This window comes from Pimephales promelas, chromosome 11 (genome assembly GCF_988280905.1).
Source record: "Pimephales promelas chromosome 11, fPimPro1.hap1.1, whole genome shotgun sequence".
Taxonomy (NCBI): domain Eukaryota; kingdom Metazoa; phylum Chordata; class Actinopteri; order Cypriniformes; family Leuciscidae; genus Pimephales; species Pimephales promelas.
In genome coordinates this window covers 27,271,709-27,294,249 of record NC_142779.1, presented here as the reverse complement: position 1 = coordinate 27,294,249, position 22,541 = coordinate 27,271,709, and the positions used below count along the sequence as shown (strand labels likewise).

The window sequence follows — 22,541 nt, the reverse complement described above, 5'->3', positions numbered from 1 at the left end:
CAAGGTTTTCTCCACGGCAACTTGCTGTGTATCGCTATGACATCTGCGGACTTGAGGCACCTAGATTATGATGCCAGGCATAGCGACACTCCAGGCCTACACATTCACAAACTCTTACACATACATACAGATATGAACTCACCAGCCCCACACCCCATCCCTCGCCTTCGCCGCTTTTCACCCCCCAGTCTGACAGGCGGGTCTGTGACCAGCGCCGAGAATGGCTGCAGTACCGGATGGCTGCTTGCCTGTGCTGGGTCACCTCCACCCCCCACTCCCGTACCCTGTTGCAAGTCTTGTCTGTTAATTTGGTAGAGTGTACTGATTATGTGCCAATGTTGCTGAGGTGGTTTTTTTTTACTGTTCCCAAACTGTACTTCTCACAGGAGCATAGTATGGGGGTTAAAAGGGTTGCCTTTTTTTATTCTCCTCACCTCTCCTCATGTTATGCTGTATTTCTTCCTCAATGCTCTGTCTTCCTGTCCTGTCTACCCCCTTGTTTTATTGTATGTATGTCTGATGGATAGGTTGATGGCTAATTTCACTGGTACTTGTGACTAAGTGACAATAAAAAGACTACTACTACTACTAATGAGCCGATGAGTTGAATCAGGTGTGTTTGATTAGGGAGACAAAGAATACGCGCAGTGTTGGTGTGCCGCCAGGAACAGGGTTGGGAAACACTGGCTTAGGGAACAGGTTATTTTGGTTAGTTCCACGTGGTTTTGGTTTTGGCTTGAATCATGTGTCAGGAATCTTCTCAGAATTATGATTATTATTAAAAATAATAACAGTTCAATTGTCTTTGGTGTGAGGCAGTCTGTAATGCCTCTGAGCCAGGCGTCCCCGTCTTCCCTTTGGGCAGTGGGGTTTGTCATTCACGACATCTTGGCACGCTTGGCGAAGAGACTGACACAGATCTGTGTGGAGTATAAGCCTATATGTGGTTGCACGGCTAAGTGTCGTTTCAGTAAGTGTAGACCAATAGTGAAGTGTCGTGATGACTAAGTGTTGGTCTAAATGTACACAGTGAGGCTAGTGATGTGAAGATCTCGTCACTCAACTGGGTAAAGGAATGAAAAAGAAAAAGGTTAAAACAAATCTCAAATGGCAAAAGCTCTTTTTTTTCAATGGGAGAAAATATTTTTTGTAAATATTTTCTATCACTGAAAAGCTTGTTTCAACTCGTGATGTGAGGACTTCGTCGCTCAAGTGAGTAAGGGAAAAAGAGAGAAAAGTTAACAACCATTCCCTATCGTAGTCACTTCGAGTTACGTCAGAAGTGACGGAGATTGGGGGTTTCGCATAGAAAGCCAATCCTCTTCGAGTATTAAAACACGAGCCAATGGCATGCAATGCCTTGGGGCTGCGGAAATTTGCATAGCGTACTCCGCCCTACTCCGTGAGTATAAAAGGAGGAAGTGAACGCAACCGCAGTATGTTTTCGCTTCGGAGCCAAGAGAACCTCTTCACTCCTGAAAGCACTGTTCAAGACTCTTCGAGACGAGCGTCCTCTTCAGTGTTGGTGTGACGGCGGTACCCAGCGAGATTCTGCATCGCCTGCGATCTGAGCAGTGGTCTGCCAGACTTTGCGCTTCTCCCTGGTCGCTTCAGCGCTGAAAGAGTGAATTTCCTCCTCTCATTGAAAGAGCTGCACGCGCACGTCTTTTTAAAGACGGTTCGCCCGTGCTCTTCTGGGTGTGATTGATTTCTGTCGTCATCTGATGGTCACGATCGCTGCTTTGTATGCCTGGGCATTTCAGCATGCAGCAGCAGCGTTCGTGGATGACTCATTTTCCTTCTGTGGGAACATGACCATCTCTACACTGAGGTCGAGACTCAATGATCTCACTTGAGTGAGAGTCCCGGTCCCCCCCGCTCGATCGGTTTCCCCCATAGGGGGCCCGTCGACCCGGGGACCTGGTGATTTACGGTGATGGTGTGGGATAAGCCCCGACGATTCCTCGGGCCACACCTCCCGCCTCAGTGCGAGAGCCAGCGAGCGTTAGTTCGATTCAGTCGGTTGCTTCTTCGGTGGCACCGGCTGCTTCGGGCAGCGCTCCAGATGATGATGCGATGTCGATCACAGCATCACTAGGCGGGCTTGACTCCTCGGGAAGTGAGGATGCGGCCGCGTTGCCTCCCTCGGGAGCGTCAGCGCCGCCGTGTCTGATCCCGCGATGATGGCCGTGCTATCTCGGGCGTCCGTGAGCATCGGGTGGGGGTGGAACTCCGCCCCTCCCCGATCTCTCGCGGCTGAATAATTGGTTTTTGGGTAACGCTGCCGCCTTACGGCCACGGCCAACCCCAATTTCCTTTTTTCCCCGAGTTGCATGCGGAACTGACACGCACTAAAAAATAAATAAATAAATAAAAAAAAAAAAAAAAAAAAAAGCGTGCTTAGTTCCCCGCCCTTCCTCCCCTCGGCGATGCGGCTGTCTGTGGGTACGCTGGGGCTCCCCCGGTCAACCGGCGGTTGCTCTCAGATGCCCCTCCAAAGCCTATGGGTTCTCGTCGTCTATGGCGGCGCGATTCTGTAGAGCGGCGGGACAGGCAGCCTCCGCCCTGCATATGATGAGCACCTACAAAGCTAGCTGCTCAGGAATGTGCACGAGGAGGTGACGGACCAAGCGAGCTGCGAGCCTGTCGCCTACCTTGTCCTTAAACGGGTCACGGAGGCGGTCGCTCGCTCCCTTGGTCAGGTGATGCCCACCGCTGTGGTCCAGGAGCATCATAATGTTCGGCGGTGCGGTCCAGGACTTTGCCCAGCACTTCTCGACCGCCTAGGAGCAGACGAAGGCGGTTTCTCTGCCCCGACGGCCAGCTGCTGCCTCCAACCAGCCGTCGGCTCGGACGCCTCCGCCAGCTCGCCGCCGAGGACGCCCCCCTGCGGCTCCCTTCCCTCCCACGCGGCCCCAGCAGCAGCCTTCAGCCGGTTCGCGTCGCGGAGGAGGCCACAGGTAAGCGTCCCAAGAAAAGAGCCCCCCCTCAGGCCGCGTGCCCCGCTAGATGCCAGGCGAAGCGATGTTCCTGAGGCGGGCCGCTCAGTGATAGTGTCATGGTTTTTCTCAGGAGGCGGTGGCAGGGCCCCTCCTTCCCCGGTGGAGGGCCGGTGGAGAATCTTTTGTTCTAGCTAGCTCCCTGAGCTGGTTGAGGAAAAGCTGACACTGTCATTGAGCACACAGACTGGAATGAGCGCGCACGACGTCCAGTGCGTCGCCCCGTTCATTCCTCTCTGTCTCGGAGGGCGCGGAAGGGTGCGTGTGTCGTCCCCGGGCTACGCCAATCCCTTCCCCCTCTGTCGCCAGACCCCCGGCAGAACAGACCCCCGTGGAACGCTCTGCCTTCCCTGGTCTCTTCTGTCGGGGAGCGGGTTTCGACGGTGCATCCGGACGGGGTAACTCCTGCACGCATGCCGGTCGACCCGCCTCGCTGCCCCTCCGGGGGGACGTCTGTGGTTCGCATGACCCCGTTGGCTCACTTCCTGGAAGCCTGGCTAGCGCTTCCCGGGGTTCCCGCTGGGTCATCAGAACGATCGGATTCGGCTACGCGATTCAGTTCGCACGGTCTCTTCCCCGCTTCAGGGGAGTTCGCTCCACGATGGTTGGTGGCAATGCCCCAGTCTTGAGAGCGGAGATTGCGACCCTGCTGGCGAAGGGTGCAATCGAGACGGTCCCTCCAGCCGAGGTGAGGTCCGGGCTTTACAGCCCCTACTTCATTGTCCCCAAGAAAGACCGGTGGGTTACGACCGATCCTGGACCTGCGCATTTTGAACCGTTCTCTCCATCGACTACCGTTCAAAATGCTCACGGCCAAACGCATTTTCGAATGTGTTCGGTATCAGGATTGGTTTGCAGCGATCGACCTGAAGGACGCGTACTTCCATGGCTCCATTCTCCCTCGACACAGACCGTTTCTTCGGTTTGCCTTCGAGGGCCAGGCATACCAGTACGCCGTTCTCCCATTCGGGTTAGCTCTGTCCCCTCGCGTCTTCACGAAGATCGTCGAGGCAGCCCTTGTTCCCCTTCGCGAACACGGGGTTCGCATCCTGAACTATCTCGACGACTGGCTGTTACTAGCACACTCTCGAGCTCAGGTTTGCGAACACAGAGACCTGGTGCTACGGCACCTAGCCCGTCTGGGCCTTCGGGTCAACCGGGAAAAGAGCAAACTTTGCCCCGTGCAGAGGATCTCTTTTCTCGGCATGGAGATAGACTCGGTCGCCATGTCCGCGCAGCTCACGAACGAGCGCGCGCACTCACTGCTGGCTTGTCTTCGACAGTTCGAGGGCAAGAGTGCGGTTCCACTGAAACTATTTCAGAGGCTCCTGGGGCATATGGCATCCGCGGCCGCGGCAACGCCGCTCGGTTTGCTTCATATGAGACCGCTTCAGCTGTGGCTTCGCGATCGAGTCCCGAGGTGGGCATGGCATCGCGGCTCGCTCCGAGTTCCAGTGACTCCGACGTGCCGCCGATCCTTCTTCCCGTGGTCGAACCTCAGCTTTTTACGGACAGGGTCCCTATTCAGCGAGTTTCCAGGCATCTCGTTGTCTCCACGGATGCGTCTACCACGGGTTGGGGTGCCATGTGCAATGGGCATGCAGCCGCCGGTTCCTGGACAGGAGCCCAGCGCCTCATGCACGTCAATTGCCTCGAGCTGTTGGCAGTACGGCTCGCCCGGCACCGCTTCCGAGCGTGCTCTAGGGCCAGCATGTGCTTGTCCGCTCAGACAACACTACGGCAGTAGCGTACATCAACCACCAGGGGGGGTCTACGCTCGCGCCGGTTGTCGCAGCTCGCCCGCCACCTCTTGATATGGAGTCAGAAGCACCTGAGGTCCCTTCGTGCAGTTACATTCCTGGAGACCGGAACCGGGCAGCCGCGAGCTGTCCCGGGCCCGTCCCATCTCCGGCGAATGGCGACTCCATCCCCAGTCGGTCCAGCTGATTTGGGACCAGTTCGGGGAGGCACAGTTAGACCTGTTCGCCTCTCGGGACTCGTCCCACTGCGCCCAGTTATTCTCTGACCCGCGGCTCTCTCGGCTCGGATGCGCTGGCGCACAGCTGGCCACGGGGCCCACGCAAGTGTGCGTTCCCCCAGTGAGCCTCCTTGCACGGGTGTTGTGCAAGATCAAGGAGGACGAGGAGCAGGTCTTGCTGGTAGCCCCCTACTGGCCCACCAAGACGTGGTTCTCCGAACTCTTGCTCCTCGCGACAGCACCTCCTTGGCCTATTCCTCTGAGACCGGACCTACTCTCTCAGAGACGGGGCACTCTGTGGCACCCTCGTCCCGATCTTGGAGGCTGCACGTGTGGCTCCAGGACGGGACGAGGCAGGTTTGAGTTCGCTGCCACCTGCGGTGGCGGCAACCATCACTTCCGCAAGAGCGTCGTCCACGTGACACCTTTATGCGTTGAAGTGAAACCTCTTCGTCAATTGGTGTTCTTCTCGCTGAGAAGACCCCCGGAGATGTTCGATCGGAGTCATGCTTCCTTCCTGCAAGAGGGGTTGGAGCGCAGGCTGTCGCCCTCCACCCTTTGGATTATGTCGCGGCCATTGCCGCGTCTCATGATGCAGTGAAAGGTAAGTCTATGGGAAGCATGACCTGGTCATCAGGTTCCTGAGGGGAGTGAGGGGGCTAAATCCGCCTCCCTCCCCTCCTGCCCTCTGGGGACCTCTCAGTAGACCTGGGTGCTCTGCAGAGGCCTCCCCTGGAGCCTTTGCAGTCGGTAGAGTTTTGCCCTGTCCTATTGTGACAGCACTCCTGATTGCATTGGTATCCATCAGGAGAGTAAGGGACCTGCACGCACTCTCTGTTGACGAAGTGTGCCTGGAGTTCGGGCCGGCTTACTCTCACGTATTCCTGAGACCCCGGCCTGGATATATGCCCAAGGTTCCTACCACTCCCCTCCGGGACCTGGTGGTGAACCTGCAAGCGCTGCCCCTGGAGGAGGCAGACCCAGCCTTGGCACTGCTCTGTCCGGTACGTGCTCTCCGCACCTATGTCGACAGAACGCAGTGTTTCAGGACCTCAGACCAGCTCTTTGTCTGTCATGGGGGGAGCCAGAAGGGAAGGGCTCTCTCAAAGCAACGGCTGTCCCACTGGATAGTGGATGCCATTGCTTTGTCTTACCAGCAGCAAGGCCTTCCGTGCCCCCTTGGTGTGTCGGCCCATTCCACTCGGAGTGTAGCCTCCTCTTGGGCTTTAGCGCACGGCGCCTCGCTAACAGACATCTGCAGAGCTGCAGGCTGGGCGACACCCAACACCTTCGCCAGATTCTATAATCTGCGAATTGAGCCGGTATCCTCTCACGTACTCGTTTCGGCCAGTTCTGGATCCGCTCAGGTGTCTTCGCTTGCTCGCCACTCCACTCCCCGGACTGGATAAGTGCGATATTTCCTCAGTTCTTCCATTGAAGTCTTGAGTCCTCCAGCACCGACGATGCGGGCACCACTGCGTTGCTCTGGATGCTAGCTAGGTGCCTCCATGCGCACGGTTCCCCATGGTAACCGTCTCATGTGTATTATCCACTGTAAGCCTCTCTGAGCATGTGTCTTCCCTTGGCAAGCCATCTGCCACCCCTGGAGTTTAAATCAGTAGCCACCTGCGGTTGGTACTCCAGTGTTCCATATGCGTTCCTATGTGGCCATATGTGTATCCTTAAGTCCTCCCTTCGGTAGGCAGCTGGTAGCATGTCCCCTTCGGGATATGTTTCCCAGTGTACCTTGGTAATCCTGTGTCAAAGTCGGATCCCCCAAAAAAAAAAAAAAAAAAAAAAAAGAGGTAAGGCTCGGGGGTTCAGTCTTTCGCAGGGCACTGGAAGACAGCTTGAAGATGGCGTGATGGCACAGACCCCCAATCTCCGTCACTTCTGACGTAACTCGAAGTGACTACGATAGGGAACGTCTCGGTTACGTATGTAACCCTCGTTCCCTGAGTAGGGAACGGAGACGTTACGTCTCCCTGCCACTTCTGCTGTATCGCTGGGTAGAGGCCGAGTTCAGTCTTGGCTCCTCAGCGAAGACATACTGCGGTTGCGTTCACTTCCTCCTTTTATACTCACGGAGTAGGGCGGAGTACGCTATGCAAATTTCCGCAGCCCCAAGGCATTGCATGCCATTGGCTCGTGTTTTAATACTCGAAGAGGATTGGCTTTCTATGCGAAACCCCCAATCTCCGTCACTTCTGACGTAACGTCTCCGTTCCCTACTCAGGGAACGAGGGTTACATACGTAACCGAGACGATTTCAAATGAGGGAGAAACAAAACAAAAGGGAAATTAGGGAAAGTATTAATTTCTAATAAATGTTTCTTATCAATGAAAATCTGTTTCAGAAAGGTAAACAATATTATTGTTTATGTTTACAATGAAAAATAATACAATAATAATGCTGATACCTCTTTTCTGAGTTTGACAGGATTGACACACACTTGGATAAGATGTCAAAGTTTAAATTGCGTTTACAAATGCAGGGAGAGTCTGGAGAACACAAGAGGGTTTGATTAAAAATCAAATACCTAATAATCTGTTTGCTGGGAAAGATTATCTTTGTCTCTTTTTAGAGTCGATTGATGGTTCTTCCAGGTTTGCTCCCTACAAATGTGCAGAATAAGATGGAATAAAGCAAGACAGAACAGGAAAGACGTGATGAGGGAGAAATGAAGCAAGGTTGGATCCTGCTACGTTTAGGTCTACTACGAGTATAGAATTGATAGTTGATGAACAACTAAACACACGAATAAACTTTGTAAAAGACGATTGTCTCTGGTTTATTTGAAACTCGTATTGAGATGGAAATGTCCCCTATTGAAGCGTCATGCAAATGAATTAATCAAATATAGTGGTTAAGTTTATAACCAACAGGATGAAAGTAGAAAACGCAATGACAATTATGAGCAAGTCTGAGTCTAACAATATTTTTGTAATAGTGATAATAATTTTCAAATTTTAACTTTCAGAGTTCTCAAGTTTCAAAGACTTATTCACCTAAAGTGATTAGATCTCAAAGAGAAATGTAGAAATTATGAAAATTATGTAATTAGAATAATTACAAAAATAAATCTAGAAATCATCAGAAATCATTATGATCTGTCTAGAAAGGTAGAATTTCAATTTTGTTTAATATTTCCTTGTTCTTTAAAATCAAATTCGAAATTTGACAATTAATAATCATCAATCAATCGTTCTCAAGTTTCAAAGACTTATTCACCTAAAGTGATTAGATCTCAAAGAGAAATGTAGAAATTATGAAAATTATGTAATTAGAATAATTACAAAAATAAATCTAGAAATCATCAGAAATCATTATGATCTGTCTAGAAAGGTACACTCTAAAAAATGCTGGGTTGTTTTAACCCAACTTTGGGTCAAATATGGACTAACCCAGCCGTTGGGTTAAATTTTTACATTACATTTTTAACCCAACATTTCGGGTTTGTCCATATTTGACCCAAAATTGGGTTAAAACAACCCAGCATTTTTTAGAGTGTAGAATTTCAATTTTGTTTAATATTTCCTTGTTCTTTAAAATCAAATTCGAAATTTGACAATTAATAATCATAAACCAGTATTCCTTTTTCAAGTAAAATGCAGGTAAAATAATTAATAATGGTAAATCAATATTTTCCTTTCAGGAAAAATATTAATAACTTTAAAGAAAAGTGTGAGAAAGTTAAAAGAAGGAAAACAAGAAAAGACCAATAGTTGTCTAAATGGTTAAATCACTTTAACGTTTTTCAAACACACACTAGCTAACCGCTGGGGTTAGTATTGATAATAGTAACTGATGCTAAAGGCTTTAGCACATGCCTCAATGCAAGCACCTGCCTAGCTTAGCTTAGCCTAGCTTAGCGTAGCATTTGTTTACAAAGAGCGAGTTGGGTCAGAGTTCACCCGGAAGTGTTGGTTAAGGCTTCCGTGTCACGATAGCAACTATAGCGATCAAGTGAACGCTAGTGGGCGAAACGTGAATTACAGACAGTTGGTAAACAGTTTGTTAGTTCCATGCAATGCAGGAGCATTTCAACAATGTTCACAGAACATGCATGTACAGTAACAATCGATCATATTACGGGAAATGTCAGCGCATTTCTTACTGTTTAAATAAAATACACCACTCGTAGCTGGGTTTACGACATGGGGCTTCACTCAGATTGTTGAGAGTGATATTAACTTTAAGCACGCGGCTGTGTGCTGTATGAGAACAATGATGATCTCGTCTCTGTCTTTGTGCAGGTTATAATTGGCACACAAAACAACAGGGTCTAACTTGGTTCAGTTTCAAAACAAGCTTTACTTGGACAAAACTTAAAATAACTCCTATTCAATAACACTCGGACACGCACAGTGTTTACACGATAGATAATTGAACAGACATAAACAGAAAATCATTAACTGTTTATCATGGGGATCACTGTGGAACACGCACTGGTGATCAAACAAATAAACAGATAAGCATTAAGCATTCATCACGGGGATCACAGATGGTGGAACACGCACTGGTGATCAAATAAAATAAATAGGAAAGCATTAAGCGTTTATCACGGAGAAAGCAATGGAACACGTTGCGATCAGATAAATAACTTTAAAGGATTAGTTCACTTTTGAAAAAACTTTTGCTGATAATTTACTCACCCCCATGTCATCCAAGATGTCCATGTCTTTCTTTCCTCAGTCGAAAAGAAATTTAGGTTTTTGATGAAAACATTCCAGGATTTTTCTCCATATAATGGACTTCAATGGGAACCGGATGGTTCAAGGTCCAAAAGACAGTTAATAACTGTTTCAGATGCAGCTTCAAATGTCTTTAAACGATATCAGACGATGAATAAGGGTCTTATCATGCGAAACGATCGGTTATTTCAAAACTTATTCCAAAAATGTAACTTTTCTAAGGACAAATGCTAGCCTTGCTCTATTCTGTGAGGCGCGTTTGCAACGTCACGTATTACGTAATTACGTTCAAAAGGTCACGGGCGACGTAGCCGAAAGTACAGAGTCAGTGTTTACAAGTTGAACGCATAGGTTGAACGTGTAAACTAGCTCAAACACCGTTTACAAAAAAAGGAATTAAAAGGAAAAACAATGATGTCGGACGATTTTGATTCTGTACTTCCGGCTACGTCGCCCGTGACCTTTTGAACGTAATTACGTATTATGTGACGTTACAAACGCGCCTCAGAGAATATAGCAAGGCTAGTATTTGTCCTTAGAAAAGTTACATTTTTGGAATAAGTTTTGAAATAACCGATCGTTTCGCATGATAAGACCCTTATTCATCGTCTGGTGTCGTTTAAAGACATTTGAAGCTGCATCTGAAACTGTTATTAACACTATCTTTTGGACCTTGAACCATCCGGTTCCCATTGAAGTCCATTATATGGAGAAAAATCCTGGAATGTTTTCATCAAAAACCTAAATTTCTTTTCGACTGAGGAAAGAAAGACATGGACATCTTGGATGACATGGGGGTGAGTAAATTATCAGAAAAAGTTTTTTTCAAAAGTGAACTAATCCTTTAAGGCTTTTATGACTAGATTCGAAGAGGAACACGCTCGGCGCTCTGTCAGGAGAATATTTTAACTTACAGGGTTAGTTTAATTACTGCAGTTTGATTTCATTCGGCTTTTTTGACTGATATAAATACAGCACACACACACACACACACACAACGTTATAGCTAGCTGAAAGACTCTGGAACACGCAGATGTCTCAGCTATAACGAGGCATTTCTGGCATAAGCAGCGCTAGGGAGGGGCTAGCAGGTGCTTCAGCACCCCCAAGAAAGACCAAAGCACCCCAATAGCACCCCCAACCTCAAAAATAATATCTGGAAGCAATTATATTTTGGCTGTATAGAAAACAGTTTACTAATAAAAATCAATGTTTTCGTATATTCTAATTAATAAATGATAAAATAATTTAAGACAAACATTTTACTCATTACACATATGTGACGTCCAACGTCAGGTCACGTAAATTGCAATGTATTAGAATTATTTAGAAAGATGGAGCGTTTCCTTCTGCCAAGTAAGTAAACTCGTAATTCTAATTTAGTTTGTGAAAATGAGTAGCCTACATAAATTTACCTCAGCCTGAGGTTGACAACGTTTCAGAATCGGATTTTAGTACGGAGTCTGACAAAGAGTCCGTTAATGCGTTTGCCTCAGATGTAGAAACGGCAAAAGTTACAAGGCGTTTCACATGCATCTACTTTGTGCAGGTCTGTGCTCTTTAAATGCTGTAATAACCTAATATAAATCACTGACAAACATGCACATGGTCTGATTATAATCGTATTGCCTATAGATCATTTTAGATGATGTTTTGTATACTTTATTTTAGCAGCTTGCAAATAATTTATGCTATCTATGTTGAGGGAAAGTTGTAGGCTTTTGCGGCTTGCGCTTCAATCTATCGTCGTAGCGATTGCATGTGTACAGGACGCCGGATAGTGTTGCTAAGAACTTGCAATGTATAAATATCAGACCAGCCCTCGCGCCCTCGAAACACTCGCGGCTCACCGGGAAAAGTCCCAACTTGGATTGCCACTCTGCTACTGACCTGGGGGCCACAGTATCACTTGTGCTCGCGCATGTCTCATGAAGCTGCCGCTTCTTTGCTGCGTGCGTGAGGAGAAACACAGACCATATGGAGAGACTGGAAGCGTGCGTTTATAACCCCTCACACCCGGGTCCAACTCGACCCGCTCCGAGCGGGCCTCGAACCCGGGTCTCCGGCGTGAGAGTTGGGCGCGCTAACAAGGAGGCTAAAGACTGCAGCCTCTAGCGTCTGTCGCTAGAGCGCCTATTGAGATCGGGGAGTGAGGTTTACTCGCACAACAACTACTAGCTGGCCTCTGTTACACTCACCCCCCTAAACCTCACTCTCATCCGGGTCACGGCACCAATATAACCCCTCACACCCGGGTCCAACTCGACCCGCTCCGAGCGGGCCTCGAACCCGGGTCTCCGGCGTGAGAGTTGGGCGCGCTAACAAGGAGGCTAAAGACTGCAGCCTCTAGCGTCTGTCGCTAGAGCGCCTATTGAGATCGGGGAGTGAGGTTTACTCGCACAGCAACTACTAGCTGGCCTCTGTTACACGTTGCACGCACCGGTACGTCTCTTACAAATCTGCAATGCGGTTATTCATAAAAGTATCAATTCTAATAAATTTCCCAGACAGCAAACTGACATTGAATCAACGTGGAAACGACGTCTCTCATGACATTGAAACAACGTTGATTTTGCTCATCGAATTAACGTTGAACCAATGTCGGACGCGGCATTCTTCAAAGCTAAATGAAAATCGAAAATTGGTTTGCTTTCATAACGTTGAAACAACGCGTTGATTTCAAGTTGATTTTCCGTTAGTTTTGAAAGAATGACGCGTCTGACGTTGGTTCAACGTTAATTCGATGAGCAAAACAATGTCAGATCAACGTTGTTTCGATGTCATATTTCCACGTTGATTCAATGTCAGTCTGCTATCTGGGTTAGGTATCGTTAGGTTTTTAATTTCCGAGTATCGTGATACTTTTGAAGTAGGCTTATCAGTGCACCGTGCAACATAATATTAATTGCGCAGCTCCCCCTGTAAATGATCTAGCACCCCCTCAGCACCTGCGTTAAAAATTTTCTGGCGCCGCCCCTGATTTCTGGAAATAAAGAACACGCTTATTCCTACCTTATTGTAGTGTGAGGTTTTACATCTTATTTACTGCAGGTATAAAGAACACAAATAGGACGGCAGACTAGAGTTTTCAGCTTTCTCTGGGAGCTTCACTCACAGACAGACAACAGCAGCAGCAGCATTCATTCATCATGCGCGCGGCGCGCCTACGTCACACACAGACTCGCGGAGGTTCGGATCTCGCATCCGCAACAAAAAATAAAAAGATAATTTCCTTGATATGCTCACAATTTAGGTTGAACTGCCCCAAAATTATCCACCATTAATGTAGCAAATGCAACATTTAATAATATACATAAAATGTATTTAAGGGGGCCAGAAGGCCAATTTAGCTCAAAGGGAATGATTAATTGATTTGCAATATATTACATGATGAAGTTCCCCTTAGGGTGAAGTAAGTCTGACAAAAACAAAAAAGAAGAAATGTTTTTTTAGATTTTATTATTTCATCCAGGGAAAAGAAAAGTACCATAGTTAAAGAATCACCCACCTATTATCGTGAGTCAAATTAGGTCCGAGGACTGGTTTGTCACGATAGATCTAAAGGATGCTTACTTCCATATTTATATCCTTCCTCAGCACAGGAAATTTCTAATGTTTGCTTTCGGGGGAAAGGCTTATGAATACAAAGATCTTCCATTCAGCCTAGCACCGTCTCCTTGCACCTTCACCAAATGTATGGATGCCGCTCTTGCTCCTCTCAGACTTCAAGGCATTCGCATCCTCAACTACATCGACGACTGGCTGATTCTAGCAGAGTCGGAGGTGATGGCAGTTCAACATCGAGATGTTGTTCTGCACCATCTAAGGTGCTTGGGACTGAGACTCAATGTCAAGAAGAGTTCATTGACTGCAGAAAACTATTTTCCTGGGGGTAGTTTGGGACTCAGTTATGATGCAGGCACAGTTGTCTCCTGCTCGTATAAATACCATCTTGACCACAGTAACAAGTTTCAGGCTGGGCCAAACCATCACTGTCAAACACTTTCAGAGAGTGCTGGGTCTCCTGGCAGCAGCGTCCATTCCTTTTGGCCTACTACACACGAGAGCCTTACAGTGGTGGCTCAAAACCAAACCCTTTTCGCAATCATGGTAACGTTCAGATGCCTTCATTCCTTGATAATGTGTAAGAAACCATGGTTCCTGTCCCTCTGTCCTGTGTTGGGGGCGCTGTGTCAGAGAAAAATTGTGACCAAAAATTGTGAAGCGATGCTTCCCTCACAGGCTGGGGTGCGGTTATGGAAGGCCGCTACACCAGGGGTATCTGGAAGGACCACCATCTCTCTTGGCACATCAACTGCCTGGAGATGTTGGCGGTAGTTCTGTCTCTCAGACACTTCCTTCCGAACCTCAGAGGCCATCATGTTCTTGTGCGGACAGACAATGCGTCAGTGGTCTCTTATTTAAATCGGCAGGTGGGCCTAAAATCGTGCCCTCTATGCAGACTGGCGCACCAGGTCCTCCTGTGCAAATTTCCAGGTCCTCCAGGGCAAACTTCTCTCAGCCAGAGCGATGTTTATCCCTTGAATCAGCAATGTGGTAGCAGACATCCTGTCGAGGCAGAGGCTGAGGCCCGGGGTTTGGAGACTCCACCCAGAGTCATTGGAGCTTGGAAGGAAGGAGTTTGGACAGGCCGAAGTGGATCTATTTGCCACTCTCGAGAACTCTCACTGTCAGCTCTGGTTCTCCCTATCGCATCCAGCTCCCCTGGGGCTGGATGCCATGCAGCAGACATGGCTGAAGCTACGTCTGTATGCTTTACGTCTGGGCGCTCTTCTCTTATCTGATTCATCACTTCATTGAAATGAATAAAGCAGTTGGGGGGTGGGGGTGGGTTAGTCAGCCTCTGTTCCCTCAAGCCCCTATATTACTTGTGAAGCTGTTCTATATTACAAGGATTCTGTTGCTACTTTGTCCTAGTTATATACAATAGCATATCTAGATTTGCAGTGGTTGGAGATGTGCCTTTCTGATTCAAGCCCCCTCTGCTAGATTAAAACAGGAAGTATCACGCTGAGGTGCTCCACAATAGTGTCTCAGGAGGACGCAGTGTCTCATTCCCTGCTCTCAGGGAATCAGGGTAACAGTCATAATCCGAGATGTTTTTCATGTAATTTAAACAAATAATTTTGACATTTCACTAGATACAAATACTTTTATAAATATAAGCTATAGACCCCTTTTGCGCCGACGTCACAGTTACGTCACGGCGCTAGCTGGAGGCAAAACAAAGTGAAAACTGGAGGTGGTCAATGCAAAACAGCACAGATTCGGCTACATGATAAGGAGCTTAAATAATTGTTACTATTATTAAATGTCATCTTGTTGTGTTGTTTGGTGCAAGAATTGATGAAAAATGAATATGCTCTATCTGGAACTTTTATTTCTAGAAAATATTCACATCTTTAAAATCGCACTGTAATGTCACTCTTTAGACTCGGCAGAACTGCGGATCATACACACAAGTCTTGTACAGGACCATATAGGCATCTAAACATTTATATGCCTCAGTTTCTCTTTACGATCAGTTTCTCTATAAGGAAGGTGTACTAGAAGTCAGGCCACTCAACCGAGGTAACGTACGTTAATCCTGTCAGATCATCCATGCATTGAGTGTGAGCGTGTAGGCGGCTAGCCGGCTAGCCGGCTACAGGTCGGCCAATCTGGTTCCGTCCGTTAAAAATAACTTTTGGAAATAACAATCGCGGTCCTGGACACTGAGTGACCTTACACATTAAGATAATATCGGATTTTCTCCAGTCATTGTTAAAAAACAAGCTAACAATCCTTGCTAACTAGCGTTAGTGAAGCGGCCAGATGGATCTTTCTGCCTCCACCTAAGCTCCGCCCACAAAAAAACGTCACCATGTTTACCAACTGTAAAAGGGTCTATATATAAAGAGTTCAGATGCAAAAGCCTCTAAATGCCATTTGAAATTTTCTTCTAAAATGACCATTTTTATCATGCTTGTATATTTAAGTTCAGTAATTTCACTTAAATGACAATTTTTAGGTAATCTTCATTGCCATTTAAGTGAAATTACTGAACTTAAATATACAAGCTTGATAAAAATGATCATTTTAGAAGAAAATTTCAAATGGCACTTAGAGGCTTTTTACATCTGAACTCTTCATATATTAATATATAGTTAAATATGTAATTTCTTTTTTTATTCTTTTTTTAAATTTATTTATTATATATATAAAAAGAGAGAGAAACACTGATGACTTACTCTTTGATGATGGGAACTAGTTGAGTTCCAAGGTTCTGACAGTAGAACCAACGTTCAAACAAGACATCTGTACTATTAACCACAAAGTACCTAGAGTAAAGTAAAAGGAAACCAAATATCACGCACATCTTTTATTTTCTTGATCTAGCATCCAATTGTATCATGGTTCAGATAAGGTCACAGGAGAATGGCAGACGTAATATAGAATGGATGTGACTGGGAGTAGTATCGAATGGTACCTGAGGCCATCTATCTCTGAAGGAAGCCTCCTCCTCTCCACCACCAGCCCTACTGTGTTTGCCTGTCTCTGAGGGGAGTGGGGAATCCGTGCTGGAAGCAGGAACATCTGAATACAGCAGCAATAAGCAGGCTTTTGAACATATAAAATGTCTTTATAGACTAAATTGTCTTTTCTTAAATGAATTCAGCCTGTCAGACAATAACAATAGCAGAGACACACAGACAAATCTGGATTATTCTCACCTCTCCTTCTCGAATATGTACTTCTTTATGCTTGCCGTTTTCTATCACTTTTAAAACCATGTCACCCCTCACCTGGTAAAAGAGCTGAGACATAAAGACAAGTTAAACAATGAGTTAGAGGACAATTATAGTGAACTGTAGATAACAAATCGTTTAGCCTTTATGCCTTTATTTGAAACAAAGGGGTAAAGTACACAATTATCATGTCTGTAATATAGAGAAAAGCTGGATGGTTTGCACTGACCTCTGGTGATCATAATTTAAAAAATAAAATAACTAAAGAACAGAGTTCTGACTACCTCACTAAACAAGGTCATTTTTTGAAAGAGACTCAGCTAGAGACAGTTCTATTAAATTCCTGCTATCGTTTGATTTGAAAGCTGGCACCGAGGTGCTGTAAAAAATGTCATTGAGGAAATTTCTTTACTTCCTGAAAGATACTATGGAATTAGGTGCAATTTACACATTTAAATCTATTCAATTAGCAGATGCTTACAAAGTGACTTACAGATGAGAAATCCATTCGATATTTATTCTATGAAACATAAGAAAAGTTGCAATTTAAAGTTTTAAAATTGCAATATTTAAAATAAAAAGTAGACCAGAGATGAAAGATGAAGGTTGAGACATTAGTGAACGAATGAGTAACATTTTCCATTAGAAATAGACAGGATTGTCTTGACATTTGTCAAAAAAATAAATAAAATAAAAATAAAATAAATAAATAAATAAATAATAATAATATACAAGTCAGGTGCTCTTTTTGCCACCCTTTAAACTAGCCAATCAGAAATGTTTGTAAATAATTTTGTGTGTTAGGAAATGCTTACATAAGTTTGGCTAATATGTCTTTGAAGGGTGGGGCTAGATAGTTGGACTGGGTGAATAGTTAAAAAATTTTTTTTTTTTATAATCGCTTTAAATAAAATTCCTATAATCGCTCACAACACCAACATAACAATACCACATAGTGATTTAATATTGCACTTTCAGGGCAATGTTAATATTAAGCAGGTTGTTGTGTACTTTACTTTATATATTTTTTTACTTTATATAAATTTTAACTATATAAAATGTATATTTACATGACACTAAAATATATTAGATACAAAGATGCTCTTAAAAGCAGGTAATTGCATCTTCACATAGACTCTGTCCCTATTAAAAAATGCATTTATTCCAAAAGTGTAATTGGAAAACTATTCCAGTCTGGAATAGTAGTAGAAGTGCTGCAGAATGTAGTGCACGTTTGTGCTGTAAATCATGACTAGCAACAATTGACCAGTGGAGAGCAATCAAGTTTCAAAGAAATTATAGAAAATCTGCAAAAATAGCACTATCAATATTCAGATCATCTTTAGTTGTGCCCCCTTGTCCATTTTCTCTTCTGAGTCTCAAGCACTAACCTTTTGTAAATCTCAAGGCTAATTCTTATCAACTGTTAGCATTCTCAGTGCAGTACGATTCCCAAAATGCAGATCAGTTAATCAAGAGATAATCAAGTCAGCTAGTCTTGTCATGTCATGTATCTTATTCGGTAAACACTTTTATTAATAAGCACCTTACCTCTTCCCCTTCCTCAATGTGATAATCCTTTCTCATGTTTGGACCACCAACATACATAATATTCAACTGATAAAAGAACCTGAAGAACATTGTAAAGATAGGGGTTATTGTTTGTAAATGTAAATATATTTAAACAGATTTTTTTGTTTGTTGATCATATATCATTTCAACTTACATTAATTTGTTGCAAACAGGTGGTGAAAATGAACTTTCATTCTCACCAATCCACTTGTCAATGTTTACATGAAGAGATTGGTTGGTCATTTTTCTCTCTAATTTGGGAATACAGCGAGATGCTTGAATTAATCTGTGTGGGTAGGCAGCGACTTTTTGAGCAGTGGATCACTACATTAGAGAATTTATGACAAACATTTGAGTTAATGAGTAATAGGGGTGGTGCTCATGTATGGAGTATGTGACTGTGAGGTTGAAATCCATGTTTACACATCAGTAACCTTTCAGTGCTGACACTGCAGCATAAACCTGGATTTCAATATAGAGACCATTGTTTTAGAGGTTTTTATGTGATATAAATTATGCATATTTGCATTTAAATGACTCAGAAGGCTTCCCCATTAGACATTGAAGACCTGACATATGTGAATATTTAAAGTTTTGATTTTGGGCCTAAGATAAGCCTACCCCACTACTAAAAATCAATAAACCAAATAGGGGCTGTCAATAGATATTTTTTTTTTAATCGTGATTAATCACACACTTAACGTGAAATCAAGCATACACCATTTATCTCGATTAAATCATAACTTTTGTCGTCATTGCTATTTCCAACAAAGTAAACCAACAGACTGAAGGGTGATTCTCATCTAAGTGTATTTTATGCATGTTTTTTCAAGGTACATTCTTAAAACGGACTGATATATGACTCACTAGCTACGTTTACATGGACACGATCGGAATGAAATCAATACGATTGATGAATCCGATCAAGGTGTTTACATGAATGATAAATAAAGTGATCGGGTTGATGTGCGTGTTTATATGTCACAAGATTCAAATCGGAATTGATTCTTTGACATGCGCACACTGCACGAATATGCCACTGTTCACGCATAAGCATAACTATTCTCCCCTATTGGTTCTGTATTTGTTTTAAATAACAGACTTAATTTTTATCCATCTCTGGTCATAATTTGGAGACGATGAGCATGAACCATTTTGCCGTGCTGATAGTATTTATCACGCAGTAAGTCGTGTGTGGGTGAGAATCTAAAACAAGCACTGGTGGGACGTTGTCCTGCTTCACTTCACAGACATGGAGTGAAATGAGAATTTTTTTTAATAACGGAACACTCATTTATATGAAACTTTATTCAACAGGAAGAACAGCTCGTTCCGTGCGTTATACGTCGTTACGCTATTTCAACGTCATTGCACATGCGCAGTCCTTTTAGTTTCAGTTTTCAATCCGATCAAGTGTTTACATGTTCTCTCGCTCGGATTACAAAAGTAGTAAACCACCCCTTTCAATCCGATCGAAATTCTAGTCGGATCGAGCTCAATCGGATCGATTAAGGTGTTTACATGAAGGTTTTTTAGTCCGATTGAGCCGTCAATCCGATTACAAGGGTCCATGTAAACGCAGCTACTGATCTGAGCTTATAGTCCCAATTGTCCAGCAAGCAAATGTATTCAAACAATCAGTCCAAAACAGCTCTAATGTAAAGCAAGCCAAATGCTGTATGGTGTTTAAGTACTTCACCCTGGTTCTAAGCCTAAACTTGACATAAACTGTAAACTTGTTCCTCAAATCTGATTGGTTGATTGGAAAGTTGATCCAGGATCAACAAAGATGTTGTTTTACAGGTTTTATTGCTGCAAACAAGATGTAAAACCAGACACCAGCTTTTGGCAGTGTTTTTGAGGAATCTTAGCCCATTGCCCATGAGCAATGGCCTCCAGTTCGTTCCAGGTTACTTGACTGTAACCCTGTTCCCTGAAAAAGCAGAACGAGATGCTGTGCTGCTTAGCGCATTGGGAAAGTCTTTAATTGTGACCTGCTGTGAATATAGTGTGTAAACACGTCGATGGAATCGACCGGAAGTAATAGGTGACGTCATCGGTGCACCCGCGAAGCAAGGCTATAAATAGATGAGCCACAGGTGCATCGTCAGGATATTTTGTCTGAAGAGCAGTCCTGGGACATTATCAGCACAGCAAAGTAGCGCAGCATCTCGTTCCGCTTTTTCAGGGAACAGGGTTACAATGAAGTAACCCGGAACATTCCCCTTCAAAAGCTACAATCGATGCTGCGCTGCTTAGCGCATTGGGAATGAGAATGCCCACGCTGCCGTGCTTGAAGGTGTCTGGACTCCTTACGGTTGTGTAAGTGTGCTCACAAGAACGCAAGAAAGCCCTAGACATTAGCTTGTGATGTCGACCAGTGTTGGGAGTAACGCATTACAAAAGTAATACATTACAGTAGCATATTACTTTTTGCTGTAACGCAGTAGTGTAAGGCATTACTAATCAATTTTAAGTAATATTTTACTCGTTACATGTTCAGTGAGGCTTGTATTACAGTGTATTGTCTGCTTTTACTTCTTAAAGGCAACAGACTGTGTGAAAGTTTTAAAGCAGTCTTTTAGTGCCAGTTCAGAGCGGTCGCGTCTGTAACATTGTTTTTTTCCCTCATAAATGCGAACACGAAAACTAAAATAAAATGAATATTTTAAGTTCCATGGAGACTGGAGAGCCAACCCTTCCTCATCCGATTTGCGCAGTGTAATTAACAGAATTACAAAAAATATATTTTGCCTCCTATTTTTTTGTCACGCATGAATGTGTATCTTTTCCCTAATATTAAAAATAAAACATAGACTGATATTTGTCTAATGTCTGGAGTCCTTTAAGGAAGTAGCCTATATACGTTTCAATGTATTTTCTGAGAATTTTTATTTCAAGTTTTGACTGCAAATGTCATGTCCATAATGCTGGACTTCCCCAATTTTAAATAATTTATCCTCAACTAGTTTTGTGGTGTAGGTCTACGTATTTTATAATGTAAACTTCAAATAATACTAATAGCCTAATTTAAAGATAAGGCAGCATTGAATATGGACGGTAAGGAGAATAACGCTGGAGTTGGAAGAGGTGTGTCGCGATTCTGTAGGTTCGTGGATCTGAGTCATGTGGCGAATCGCGATTTCGGTTTCATATTGCATATCGTTACAGCCCAAAAGTTAAGTTCTACTTAGTTATTTTGGTGAAAGTAACTCAAAAGTAATACATGAGTAATGTAACGCATTACAATTCTGGGACAGTAATATTGTAAGGTAATGAAATACTTTTAAATAACAGTAACAAGTAATACCTAATGTATTACAGTTTGGAAGTAACTTGCACAACACTGATGTCGACTCAAGGACATGAGAGCCCGGAGTGGCATGAACATCTAAACTATAAAACCTTATGAATGTGTGCGGAGAGGACCAGCCTGCCGCATCACAAACATGCTATAAGGGGGAACCTTTTGCCAATGCAGCAGAGGAGGCGACTTAGACCCGTTGGCGAAGCTTGGCCGCGCGCCTCATAGGCAAGAGCAATAGCCTCCCTGACCCAATGTGACATGGTCAGCACCCCTGTTACTGCCCCCATAACAAAAAAACAGTTGCTCTGACTTATGCCACTGGCTAGTGCGGTGAACGTAGGCCTGAAGAGCACAAACTGGACACAGTCTGTGAGATCTCTCTTGCTCCCTCGTTGTGAATGGTGGAGGGCAGAAGGTCTCAAGAGTGACCGGATGTTCAGCCGAAAACGGTACTTTAGGCAGGTAATCAGGATGAGGATGCAAAAGCACTTTCACCATTCCTGGGGCAAAGTCTAAGCAGGATGGCAATATTGACAGAGCCTGAATGTCCCCAATTATTTTAGAGAGGTTATAGCCATAAGAAAAAAAAAACATTTTTATGGTCAGAAGTTAGTCAGACGCTGACTCTAGAAGGTTTGAATGGGGTCTCAACCAGACCCTCTAAGACTATAGCTAAGTCCCATGAAGGGATCTTGGTTCTCACGGGAGGCCTCAGTCATGGCACCCCGTCAACCAAGGCGTGGCAAGCCGAGAGAGCGGCCACATAAACCCTGAGAGTGGCGGGGCATGTGCCTGTTGATCACTTTTCCAGCAGGAAATCCAGAACTGAAGCAATCTGCAGCTGACCGGAACTGCATTATGTACAGCACACCACCTTTCAAAAACACCCCATTTGTTGGCATGACTCTTTCTAGTGGAGGAAGCTCTAGCACTTAGAATAGTCTCAATAACGGCAGGTGGAAAGCCCAGTGTCCCTCAGTTGGTACCTATCAGGGGCCAAACATGAAGGTTCCACAGGTCGGGCCTGGGATGGAATATCGTGCCCTCCGTCTGGGACAGAAGGTCCCTCCTCTCCAGAATCGCCCATGGCGAGCCATTGAGGAGAGATATTATCTCCGAGAACCACATTCTGTTCGGCCAACGCGGCGCTATCAATAAGAGGCTAGACCCTTGTTGGCGAACTCTGGCTAGAACTCCCGGGAGCAGAGTCACTGGAGGAAACGCATACAGCGCATTTTGGG

The 22,541-nt window shown here is 44.8% G+C and overlaps 1 protein-coding gene across 2 annotated transcripts in view; it reads right to left on the bottom strand.

Moving 5' to 3' along the window:
* haao (3-hydroxyanthranilate 3,4-dioxygenase) overlaps positions 1 to 18,312 on the bottom strand; it is a 296,397-nt gene extending 278,085 nt beyond the window's left edge. The window contains exons 1-5 of one of the 2 annotated variants that reach the window (XM_089117246.1): positions 18,148 to 18,312; positions 17,973 to 18,051; positions 16,407 to 16,490; positions 16,163 to 16,269; positions 15,924 to 16,013 (exon numbers count right to left, since the gene is read on the bottom strand). In XM_089117246.1, the coding sequence (XP_088973372.1) occupies positions 15,924 to 16,013; positions 16,163 to 16,269; positions 16,407 to 16,490; positions 17,973 to 18,051; positions 18,148 to 18,236 (449 nt within the window). In that variant the 5' untranslated portion in view covers positions 18,237 to 18,312. The remainder of the gene's footprint in view (positions 1 to 15,923; positions 16,014 to 16,162; positions 16,270 to 16,406; positions 16,491 to 17,972; positions 18,052 to 18,147) is intronic. The other variant, XM_039653262.2, reaches the window with a different exon arrangement.
* Between the last annotated feature and the right edge of the window lie 4,229 nt (positions 18,313 to 22,541).